This window comes from Colius striatus, chromosome 1, assembly GCF_028858725.1.
Source record: "Colius striatus isolate bColStr4 chromosome 1, bColStr4.1.hap1, whole genome shotgun sequence".
In the NCBI taxonomy this organism is placed as follows: Eukaryota; Metazoa; Chordata; class Aves; order Coliiformes; family Coliidae; genus Colius; species Colius striatus.
This window is the reverse complement of record NC_084759.1, coordinates 67,327,966-67,340,819: the sequence shown is the minus strand read 5'-3', so window position 1 is coordinate 67,340,819 and position 12,854 is coordinate 67,327,966. Positions and strand designations below refer to the sequence as shown.

At 39.2% G+C, this 12,854-nt stretch overlaps 1 protein-coding gene across 1 annotated transcript in view; it reads left to right on the top strand.

Annotated features, from left to right (window-relative positions):
* The window catches only part of ATP10A (ATPase phospholipid transporting 10A (putative)), a 115,963-nt gene that overhangs the window by 82,795 nt on the left and 20,314 nt on the right, over positions 1-12,854 (top strand). Inside the window, exons 8-12 of the mRNA XM_061998095.1 lie at positions 2,025-2,242; positions 3,708-3,902; positions 5,257-5,818; positions 11,911-12,014; positions 12,187-12,313. Of these exons, the coding sequence (XP_061854079.1) occupies positions 2,025-2,242; positions 3,708-3,902; positions 5,257-5,818; positions 11,911-12,014; positions 12,187-12,313 (1,206 nt within the window). The remainder of the gene's footprint in view (positions 1-2,024; positions 2,243-3,707; positions 3,903-5,256; positions 5,819-11,910; positions 12,015-12,186; positions 12,314-12,854) is intronic.

Genomic DNA, 12,854 nt, shown 5'->3' with positions numbered 1-12,854 from the left:
CAGAAAGACCAGGGAGACCAGTGACCTCCCTAATTTTTGAGCTGTCTTCTAGGTTCTGTCATGTGACAAGATAGGCACTGCAAGGAGAAGGCAATGGTGCTATGCTCTTCTGTTTGCAGCTGTGCAGCTCAAGGAGCAGCTGTCCTCAGAGTGCTGAACGTGCCTATGCTCAATCTCTCTTCCACCATGTAACACAAAGGAGCATTAATCACACCAAATAATGCTAATAAAGAAAACTCCTCCGTCATCCACAGTCTACATCAGCCTCAGGGCCAGGGCTGTATTCGAGCTATGAGTCAGAAGTGATCTTCAGTCTCTTCTCCATGTCTCCAAATGCACTATGGCCTTTTCTGCCTCAGTGGTCTGAATTTTCTTCCAGCAGGAGACAGAGTGCAGTGCAGGCTGTTGCATACCTGGGCATGTGGTTAGAGCAACGACTGAGCGTGCATTAACAACCAGCACTGGGAAGTTCTCCCAGCTCTCAGACAGACCCTGTACATGTTCCAAATTGAGTTGAAAAAAACTCTGATGTACGATACTGTGCTGATAAAGCTATCACCATGTACTGTGTGTGGTCTGATTTCAGCTCCTCCGACTGCTTACTGGCAGCTAAAACATGTTTGAAAATTGCAGCTGATGGTGAGGATGGGTTTTTCTTTGATCGTAAAGCTATCTCTGTTAAAAGTGATGCCATGCCAAACTCACTATAAGTAACACAAGAGTTTTCTCAGGAATGATTTTGGAAGGAAAATCTTCTTTTGTTGTTAAGTGCCTGAATGATTAACTTAGATGCTAGTGATTTATCACTTGACATTAGGAAAATCTAATTTGTTACACCAGAGAACTGAAACAAAGCTGAGACACAAATATGTAACTTGTACTGTAGATCTGGATACTGTGGATTATTTTGAGAGCATAATGAAAAGCCTTTCAATGAACACCTAATAAAGGATTAAATAGATACCTGTTAGAGTGGCAAGTGCTTGCCTAATGAATAACACAGATCCTAAATGCCCATGGAATGGAAAAATACATTATACATTAGTGAGAGCTAAATGGAGCCTGTCATTAGAGGGACTGGATTCCACATCTGTTTCACACCTCTTCTTTCTGTTTCCTTTTTAACTTCTATATATCAGACTGCCAGAATCAGTTTCTAACATTAACTGTTGTAGATGGAATCTTGACTGAGGAAGTATCATCTGGAAAACCTCTTTCATTCTGTGTAAACTAAGTGTTGCTCCCTGCAGCACACAGTGATAGAAACAAATGTTGAAGCAGGTGAGAGTACCCTGGTTTTGATACTGCATGCTGCACCATCTTACTTGTTATCATGCTGTCGAGAGAGAAGTGGATGGACTTCAGGGAGATTTTAGCATTAGACTAGAAGCCAAGAATCTGAGTTCATGTCTTCACTCTGCAGCAGGCTGCCCTGAGGTGAGGGTGAGGCTTTTACACTGTCTGGACCTCATCTCTGTATATAAAATAAGGGTGGTAGTGTTGTTCTGAATAAGTGTGTTGTTCTGAGGACATTTCAGGTGTTAGTTAACTGGTGCGAGGTAGATGCAACATTTTTGCTGGAAAGTATTTCTGTGAAATTTTTGTATTCTGTTGGGTAGGACAAGACTTTTTTTTTTTTATTGTTTATTTCGCTCTTAGACTGCAAGTGAAGACCAAATTATCTGGTTGGTTTCATCAGGCTAAGCTGTAGAATAATCTTCAGGAATGCAGTGAGTTACCGCAGGGTCTAACTGCCTTTCAGAGGGAGCGTGATGATGAGGGAGGCAGGAGATTGCACTGTATATTTATTACTAGTGATGTTATCTGCATCCTCCATTAGATACTACCATTCAGTTAAGACTAGACTTTGTTATCTCCCAATAATGAAATCGTTCATTGTTACTGTGAAAACACAGTATAATGTTGAAACCAGACCACTTGAACAAAGTCACCGTGTCCCTCTTCCTCTTTCTCAGCCACATTTAACATATACAACGTTCCTCCCTCTGTGTTTTTACTGACAGCGAAACGCTTAGCGATGTACCAAGAACCTGATTCCGAGGAAGATGAGGCAGCCCCAAAAGGAGGAACACTATCCCAGCGTGATAGCATCTGCAGCCATCAGAGCATCAAAGTAATCCACAGGAGCCAGAGCACCAAAACCCACCGCCGCACAGGTAGCAGAGCTGAAGCAAAAAGAGCAAGCATACTCTCAAAGCACACTGCCTTCAGTAGCCCAATGGTAAGTCATGAGAACTAAATGCACAGCGTTCTGTGTCTTTTAACAGAGCAATGCCCTGAAAAGGCAAAGGTAGAGAAATCTGTAGCTCATTGTGTATCTCTTACAGAGTTCATCTTGGCATTTTTTTATCTTTAGTCACAGTTGTTTGTACAAAAACAATCAGGTATTGGCATAAATCTTCTCTAAGTACCTTCTCTGTGAGAGCAAGCTAAAGGTAAAGACAGTCTGAAAGCTTTGTTTTAATTATACTTTGATTTTGGAAAGAAAATTTATGCCTTTGCTTTATCTACAGAAGCTGAGAGTAGCGTCAGTTTTGAGATCAAGGATTCTAATTGCTTTGTGTATCCCGCTTGTCTTTTGTCAGAGGATTTTAAAACTAACTAATGTTGGGCTGTACACCATGTATTCCAATTCTTAGACACTGTTGATGCACACCACAGCATAATTTTTTATGAGATTTGAGGTTATCAGGGGATTGCATGTGTTGTATTTTTTAACAAAGTAAAAACTTTTACATTTCAAAATGTTGGTGAAGTTATGTCCTTACAACTTCGCTTTGTTTGATTTATTTTATATTCTTGCATTTCCATGGAAGTTTTACATGAGCTGAATGGCAGTAAGAGAGCAAAAAAGCCATTGCATTGTTGTACTGTTGACACAAAATCACTCTTAAAGCAAATTTCAAACACAGACTCAGAAAGATGCTGTTTGCACGGGTAGAACTTCTTGATTTCAGTCAAGAGTAAGCTCGCCTTGTAGAATTCCCAACTACAGTCTTCTCATGCAGGGTTCTTTGGTTGCTCAGATTCATCAGCTGCTGAGCGTCAACAGAGAGAATTTAACGGAAAAAAGGAGCATTAGATACATTTGTCTTTTAGTCTTTTGTATCGTTGCATCCTTCTATCTTAAGAAAATACCAGAATTGGCTCTGATAAGAAATAGATTAAATAAGTGGAAAATACCAATGAAATACAGTGGAAAGTGTTGACTGTTTCAGAATAAGAAAACATATTAATTATCTTCAAATATGTGCATGGTTGTTGTTCTCTGAGAAACAAACCAAGATGATTTCATTTTATTGTGCTGATGTCAGTCTGAGCTTTGAATGTCACTGCTATCTAACTTTTCCACTCTTTTGGTCTCTGCAGTGTACCACCCTTTAATAATAGATAATACATGTCTGAAGTTAGACAGCAGAGAAGGAGGAGTATGAGTATGTAACTCTTATCCTATTAACTACCCCCAAAGTAAATGAGTATTGCTGCTATTATTATCTGGAGTGAGAAAGCTGATAAGAGGATTAATCACATTTCCATTTCTATCTCACTGTTGACTGTTTATTGTCTAGAATGGGTGTCTTATGGTCCTCTCCACCTCCACTCTGTGGAAGCTTTGATTGCTTGTTGCTGCTTTGGAAATTTGCAGAATCACAGATATTAATGTTATCACTGCTGTTTATTACTAGGAGAAGGACATCACACCTGACCCCAACTTGTTAGAGAAGGTGAATGAGTGTGCAAAGCATCTGGAGGTCATGAGGAGCCACGAACAGCCATTATCCCATCTGAGACCTGAACTATGTGACATCTTTGACTTCTTCATTGCTTTGACTATATGTAATACAGTCGTGGTTACTGCACCAAATCAGCCCCGACAGAAGGTGAGTTAAAGACATAGCAAAAGAGTTTAAGCCTCTTTTTCATTTATACTAATTTGTCTTCTAAACTGGGGAAATGCAAACCTCCTGTTCTAGTGAGAAACAACCAGTTGTGAGACAGCTCTTAAAACCACTATGTGATTGAGAGGGTATAGTTAAACATTAGTTAAATGGAGTATGGCAGCTATTTCACTTACCTTCATGGTACGATTTGCTTTCATTATTAGTTTCAAGATATTTCTGAAACTTTACCAACTTCTTGTACTGTAACTTATTAATTTAATAAATGTAAGTGTGTGCATAAGCATGTGTGGAAACTAATTTGTAAATGTGCAGGTCTTCCCAGAAGAGAATATAAGCTATCTGTGAATATTTTGTATGTATGGATTATATGAAGAAAAGGCTGAGATATTTTTTTAAGTTTAAAAGACCACATACTAGAAAAACATCGCTTAGACCTTTCAAATTATGTAAAAGATGCATCTTAAACTCATTATGAGAAGTAATGATCATTACTGCTTAAATTGGCCTAAACCAGTGTCACTGATGAATGAGAATTTCAAAAATGCAATCCCAAGGTGATCTGTAAGACAAAAATATGATGAAGTGTAGTATTAAAGCTAGCCAGCAGCTGGAATTTCCATTCTGGAGAAAATTCTGTGATTTGTTTCTGTTCCAGATTGGAATAAAAAAGTGAACTAGTCTGCAAAATGACATGTTTTTTGTGCCAGGGAAACATTTGGAGACTGCTCAGTTCTGCTGTATCAGGAATGCTACACTGTTATACAATCATTTTACATATATTGCGATGAACATGCTATTACTATTAATAACATTGTGTCTGTAAAACGTAAACTGAGATGAATGGTCAAACTGAAGCAAAACACTTTGATGCTGAAGGAGAAGGTGGTGGAAATAACTTTTCAGATACCGCACTTGTCAATAAAAAACTTCTGCATTCACTTTTTTTTCATTACCTTCACTGAATATGCACAAAGAATGCCAAAGTTTCCTGCTAACAGTAGCTTTTAGTATGCTCTACCAGTGGTGATGCAGCATTGATAGTCTATCTGTTATTCATATCTGAGGAGGTGAAAGAAAAAAAAAATCAATTTTAACACAACCATACTTGCTTTCACATACAGGTATAATTTTTTAGTTCTAGTAAGCTTTTTTTCTTCCGTTGAGTCAGTTTTTTCTGTTTACTTTCCTTTCTCCGACTACAAATACCATTACTTTTTGCCCACAAATAAATTCTTCTCTTTAGTTGGAGCTGCTTAGACTGAATATGAGTGTTGGAGTTCTCACTCAGCTTTTCTTTGGGTTTTGTTCATTGATTTGTTTTTTACTTCTCAAGGTTAGAGATCGATTTGAACTAAAATCTCCAGTGAAAACCATAGAAGACTTCATACGCAGATTCACTCCAAGTCGCTTGACCTCTGGATCTAACAGCAGCAGTTCATCTAGTCTAGCTACAAGCAAATCGATGCACAGATTTGGTTTAAGTCTGCTTTCATCTACGTCTACAGATAGCACTTTATTAAAACTGGACGAGAAGCTGGCGTACTCTGCGCAGATGAACAACAATGGCTACAGCTCCCAGCAAGGCAGGACAGCTGTGAGGGGTGGACCTGAGGAAGGAGAACTCCGTTACGAAGCAGAGAGCCCAGATGAAGCTGCTCTCGTCTATGCAGCAAGGGCATATAACTGTTCTCTGGTTGGAAGGCTGTCTGACCAGGTATCAGTGGAGCTACCTCACCTGGGAACATTAAGCTTTGAAGTATTACATACGTTGGGCTTTGATTCCGTCAGGAAGAGGATGTCAGTAGTGGTCAGACATCCCCTCACGGATGAAATAAATGTTTACACTAAAGGAGCAGATTCAGTTATTATGGATCTTCTTCTACCCTGCTCTTCAGGTACACCTCTTACCTTGGTGGGGAGTTGAGGGAGGGAAGGAGAGGCGGGGAGGCAGTTCTGCTCAACTGCTGAAAAACTCATCTTCTTTAGAAAGGGGATCTGCCTGTTCTTGTTCTGAATATAGAGAATGGTAGAACGCCAACTGTTCCTCTTCTTTTATAATACTTTATTATAGCAAATTTTCTGTAGCAAATTACTAGTTCCTTACCTTACAAGAGTGAGTGAAACTGATGTGCAAGATCTTCTACTAGCAAATTTTACTTTGAAGGAATTTCTTGAACCTCTTCCAAAGCAATTTACAGTTCTTCAGGAAAACCTACCTGGCAGTGCTTGGCTATTTGGATATTTTATATGAAACCCAGGCACTTCCTATTGTCTATTCCTTCTTTGATTCATGTGTGAATCTTTGCATCTTTTTGCTACAGTGTTTCTGTAAGTCAAAGCATTTATGTTGGTTTGATTATGACGCTATAGGACAACATGAATCAAAACAGAAAGGTTGTGGCAAAAGAAGGAGACATGCTGTTCAAAAGAGAAATCTTGGATTCAAATATGTAGTTGACTAGTGGGGAATGGATATATAGCTGTGAACATGGAGTACTTGTATAAAGTACAGAGATTTCTCCAGGACCCAGATGTTCCGTGAGAGAGGAACAACTTTAAATAGCTGCTAGTTGTAATCAGTTGGATTCAAGAAGAACCCTGTAAGCTTTCAGAAGTTAGAGGAGACACGGGAGTTTCAGTTTACATGAATCAGTTTGCATCTAATTTACTGTATTTTCAACACTGAATTTGATCCAGTGTTCAAGAGTTACCACAGTATGAATGGACAGAGCCCAAAAGTGCTAGAGGTACTTCCCATGTTTCACTTAATGCATTAACGTTGTGGTTACTCTGACATTAGTCAAAGTAAACAATTGTGAAAGGCTTATACTGTGTCATTTTAGTTTAATGAAATACAGAAGAATGTTGGCATTAGCTTTCTGTTTACAGCCATATAAATCAAAGCTGAGCCAAAAAAATTACGAACAACTTGTCCTTAACTAACAACAAAGTATTCATGAATAATTTTCCAGAAAAGACCTACCTGATAATCACAGAAGGTACACAGAGCATCTGTGGAAACTTGTTTCCCTCCAAGGTACTAACAGAGAATTTGTAGCACTGATATCTTGAAAATAGTGCTTGGAAACACATTCTCAGAATGAGAACTGAGCATTAAGAAGAAAATATAATATTGTTTATGCCAAGTCTTATGCCAAGTCTCTTGTCACCATATAACACTCTATTTGAGGCTGCTGTGTCTGTTCCCAGTAGACTCAACAGATCAAGAAATTTTCAGGCAAATTTCAGGAAGACATGGGACCTACCTATGTGAAAACAAGGACAGTTGGAAAACCAAACAGCAGTGACATTACCAAAGGTGGTGTGTGTCACAGAAAGGGGAAGTAGAGTTCCTGCATTGGCAGTGAGCAGCTTTTGTAGCTGGATACAAGTAGTGATTACAGATCTCTATAGGCAAAGGTATTGATAGAGGCTTGGAAATTGTGCCTTTTGTTTTAACATTTTTAGCTCAAATCAAACTATGAGTTTTAGTACATTTTGCTTTTACAAGCAATATAAAGTGCAGCCACTAGAACCTCATAAGCAATTTCCCTTCTTTTCTAGCCCTCTAAGCCACTACTGGGTTCGATAATTCTGTACATTTCAGCAGATCTGTCTGAGAAATGTTTGGCATTTCTCTTGAGCAGCTTCACTCCTGGAACTGAATTTGCAGTCTCTGCCTACAGTATCCTAATGTCAGTGGATATGTTGTCAATTCCTGAGGGAGAAGCATCTTTTTTCCCATTGTAGAGAGGTATTCCCCAGCTTGAGGGAGACTCAGAAGATTTATGCTGTGGCTGTAATCTGTATTGCACGATCAGTCAGTGGTTTCATACTGTTCTCTGGTGATGGTGGAATGTGACTGTGAGAGGAGATGCAATGCTATAAGAATTCAAGCATTTGTCATGTCAAGGAATTGATCAATAAGTGAATCAACGTGACAGCTAATTCCAGTGCTCAGTCTTTGCTGTCTTAGTGCCTCAGGAACATTTAAATTGTACACCAAGCAAAGTCTCAAGCATGCACCTTCAGACTTTGTGGTGCTTGTGCCCTTAGACACAAGCCATGACTGTAAGCTCGCAACTTAGACATCACATGGCATGACTCAAAGGTCCCCACAACATGAGGAACAGCCCAAAATCAGGAGCAGAAGTATTGAGTATTAGGTTCAATTATGTCTTACAGAAAATTAAAAATCCCCATAAGCTTCAAAACTTAACAAGTTTCTGAACTGACTCCATTTACTCTGCCTATATATCTAGTAAAGACTGTGAAACCTGGTGTTTTGTGATAGCATACAGATATTTGCAATAGCCTTGAAATGATTCATAAGAGTATATTGTTTTTACTTTATCTCAACAGTCACCATGTTCATAAATAGGAAAGTTACTGTTTGAATCAGTACCTAACTCGCACAAGAACTGTAAGTCATTGAGAAAACAATGACTGGGCTGGCTTTCAGCACCTTTTAATTATGGAAGGCAATGAAGCAAGCAGAATGCCACGCCCTCTGTCCTTCTGAAGAAGACTTATTTACTGGTTTCCACTGACACAGTGCATGTGCTCACACTGCGCAGCATAGACACTGCATCCCAGCTAAAAAGAATCTCTACAGCTGGGTTTTATCTGCAAGAGATTTCCCCCCCCCCGTTTTGAACACAAGTTGAATATCAGGGTAGGACTGATGAGGCACGTGAAGAGATAGAGGGAATTTAACTGTCATTGGTATGCTGGTGGAGGAGGGAGATGCAGTCTTCCGTGCTGGAATTGAGCATTCGCACAGAAAATGGTGTGCACACCTCTACTTGTAGAGAATTACTGGGTTTTTTTAATTGAAGGTGATAGAAACCTTTGACATTGTGACTACTGCATTACCTCCCATGGTATTTGGATGGATCTAAAGTGATTAACACCACTTAGCCTTAAAGGAATAGAAACAACTTTTGATGTGTTTAAGCACATATTAAAGTTTACACCATTTGAAATCACTGAGTGGCTGAAATATCCACTCCCATAAGACGTTTTCACGTGGGATATGCAAAAAATATGGCCTTTCTCTCTGGAATAGTAATGTATTGCAATACAGGATAGGGGGTAGTGGGATGAAGCTGGAACACAAAAAGTTCCACTTAAATATAAGAAACAAACTATTTCATTGTGAGGGTGAGGGAGCCCTGGCACAGGCTGCCCAGAGGGGTTGTGGAGTCTCCTTCCTTGGAGGTCTTCAAGACCCACCTGGACACGTTCCTATGGGACCTGATCTAGGTGAATCTGCTTCTGCAGGGGGGTTGAACTAGATGATCTCTAAAGATCCCTTCCAACCCCTACCATTCTATGATTCTATGAAATGAAGAAGAATGCTTGCCTACTTAATTCATCTAAAGATTAAAAAGCTGACTCACCAATACAAGAAGCCTCCGAGAAGGTTTGCCGCAGTACTTCTCTGAGAAAAAGATTCTCAAATTACACTGCCAAGCTACATAAGCCAAAGAGATGATCATTCACAAATAGAAAAGAAGCTAAATGAAACTGTGTTAAGCTAACCAGTTCAGTATATGCGTATTTCCACTTCATGTTGCAGCTGAATCTGTGACCTGTTTGAATAGCTTCTGAAGGAACCTGGTGGAGTGTGTGTCAAAGCTACAAGCTATAGTGTTACAAGAGGCCTTCCAATTGCAAGTGCTGTTTGTGGGGACATTCTTACGGAATAATACACCTGTATTATCCCTTTGAGAAATTCAATAGTGATAGCATAGGTAGCATTAATAAATAGATGGACAGATTCACCAGAGTATTCCTACCAGTATTCACCACACAGCCTTAATCGGAGATGGAACTGAAGGTATGCATGAAATACCGCAGTCTTCATGCAGTCCCTTAGGAACAGCTGGATATGTACACTACAGACTTAGAGAGGATAAAACAGCCTTTATAGCTGAGGAAATACCTATACAGTGAGTAGAATGTGCTGATGTGTGTTTGAGATAACAGGAACAGAAATGAAAATACTGGAATTCTAAGCTCCCAGCTCCTGCCTTCCTACAACATCAGTGTTTGAATGTTTGTGCTGGGGCCTTTGAACGCCCAGTTAAACGTTATACTGCTATATAAATATCAAAGTGATAAATGCTATATAAATTTACAGACATACAGATGGACATGTCACACATAGCAAGATCAAATTGAGCATGAATGTACACTGGGGAAATGGGCACCGTAAAGTATAAAGAGCAAGGTAGTTGTTTCATCTAATTTATACACCTGTATTAAATGTTTGGAGTACTGCATCCAGTTCTGGGCTCCCCAGCTTGAGAGGGACAGGGAGCTTCTCGAGACAATCCAGTGGAGGGCTACCAAGATAATCAGAGGACTGGAACATCTTTCTTAGGAGGAAAGGCTGTTAGACCTGGGGCTGTTTAGCCTAAGAAAAGAGAGGACCAAGGTGGGACTTCTTCAACACTTGTAACTACCTAAAGAGTGAATGTCAGGTGGATGGGGTGACACTGTAATATCCTGTGAGAGGAGTAGGGATAATGGATAACAGCTAGAATACAAAATGTTCCTCTTAAACACAGGGAGAAATTTCTTTCCTGTGAGGGTGAGGGAGCCCTGGCACAGGCTGCCCAGGGAGGGTGTGGAGTCTCCTTCTCTGGAGGTTTTCAAACCTGCCTGGACACATTCCTTTGTGAGCTGATTGAGGTGAACCTGCTTTAGCAGGCAGTTGGACTAGATGATCTCTAGAGTTCCCTTCCAACCCTAACTATTCTGTGATTCTGTGGTATGGTTATAGTGCTCATAGTTTCTCAGTGTAATCAGTTGTAGTAGGTCTCTTCAGGTGCTCAGACTTCTGGTGATAAGTGATGTTCACCTGACTCAGTGACTGGTTATTGTACTGTTAAGGAACATATCCAATTACTAAATTATAATCATGAAAGGATTCTATATCCCCAAAAACATGCAGGCTGTAGGGAAAAAAAAGTCACATGACATCAAGGTATAGGAAAACCTGCAATAAGGTACCAGTCATTCTCACTCAGTGGTTCCAATCTAAAAACTCACCAGTTGGTACATTTACTACAAATCCTGCAATTCATATTATTTAAGATTACTGCTAAAGTACATTGTACATGAACCTATCTTGATCCTAAGTGATAAAAAGGATGCATATTACCTATTTTTATCTTCTGAAGGCATCATTTCAGGTAATGAGATGGAACAAAATGTGTTGCTATCATATTTGTTACTCTTTTTTACAACAAACCAATCACAGCTAAAGAGAGTAAAGGAACAGATACTCTGTCCTGATTTTCAGTTGTTACACATGGCTCTAAGTGAAGAGTAGAGCTAAGTGGAAGTTATGCTGCTGCATTCAAGGTAGAAGCTAGCTGTGAGGTCTACACAAGTGTAAGTTCTAAGTGAAATAAATCACAGTCATACCCAGAACTTCCTGCATTGACTTAGTCCAATAGATGTTATCAGTATAGAAGTAAGAAAAGTACCTTCTTACACTTAGATATACAAAACAAAGCACCGTTTCTGGTTCTTTTGAGATATTAACCTTTGTGAAAAACTGTTTTAGAGTGTCGTTTTTCTGCACATAATGGGATGTAGAGAAGCATTTGCTAGTAATGTATCTGAAATCATACTTTTCTTTTCTGGCATGATTCACTGTGAAGATTATCATGATTTCTTAAAGTATTCAGGCCAAAGTAATACTTAAGGAGGGAAAAAAAAAAGGTCTTTCTGACAGACATTCACAATGACTTTTGAAGAGAAAAGACAGAAAAGATAAAACAAAAAGACAAGATTTATCTTTTTTCTAAATGGAATGTTTAACTTGAGTTTCCCAGGAGACATCAGCAGCTCTTTGTAAGTATCAGTTATAAAGGGCTGGTACAGTGAGTACTGTAGACAAGTTTTTATTCTCTGAGGCCATACAGCTCTTGTTATTTTTCAGTCACTAATTTCTTTTTCCATCCTTAACCAGATGACCCCCGGGGCAAACATCAAAAAAAAATCCAAAGCAAAACCCAGAATTACCTTGATCTATATGCTGTAGATGGGCTGCGGACTCTCTGTATTGCCAAAAGAGTAAGTAAATGCAGCCTCTTAGTTTGCTTTTAGGGACAGTCTTGACAAAGATTACTGAAGGCATTTGTTAATTTTTTGTTCTCAATTCATAACTTCTTTTCCATTTTGTTTCGTAAAGTATGAAAGCTTCTGCATCACATTGAATATACCCTCACATACTCTTTTTTAATAGGTTCTCAGCAAGGAAGAGTATGCCTGTTGGTTAAAAAGTCATTTAGAAGCAGAGTCCTCTCTTGAAAATCGTGAAGAACTTCTGTTTCAGTCAGCACTGCGGATAGAGAAGAATCTGCATCTGCTAGGTAACAAAATAAGAGCTGGCCATGACATAAAAATGTGTTTAACATTCTGAAAGCTTGGCTTAGAAATCCATTCTTTTCCTTAGATGTTTTCTGACAGTACAGAAATTGGCTTCTTTTGGACTTTGTCGTGTCTGTCATGTATGGCACCACAGAGGAATGACATATAATTAGCATAATATATTTTTCTTGCTCCTTTTATCACTAGTTTTATCACTAGTGAAATGAGTGGAGTAATACCAGGGTGAGTTTGACACAATATCATAAATGACAACTGCTGCTCTAGACAGGAGGACGACTTGACAGAACCCATCTACAGAATTTTGTTAGCTTAGTGCCACTTCAACATGTCAAAGATGTCCATGATTCCAGGGGCACCAGAGACATAAAGCAAAGCTCATAAACTGCATTTATGAGAGGCATCAGTTCTCATATACATCGGGTTCAGCTCATGCATTTAGGGCCTGTGTATTCTGTGGGAGGAGGTTGCAGTACTTCATAATGATGCAGTTAAAATCAGTGTATGTAAAATATATTCCAGGAA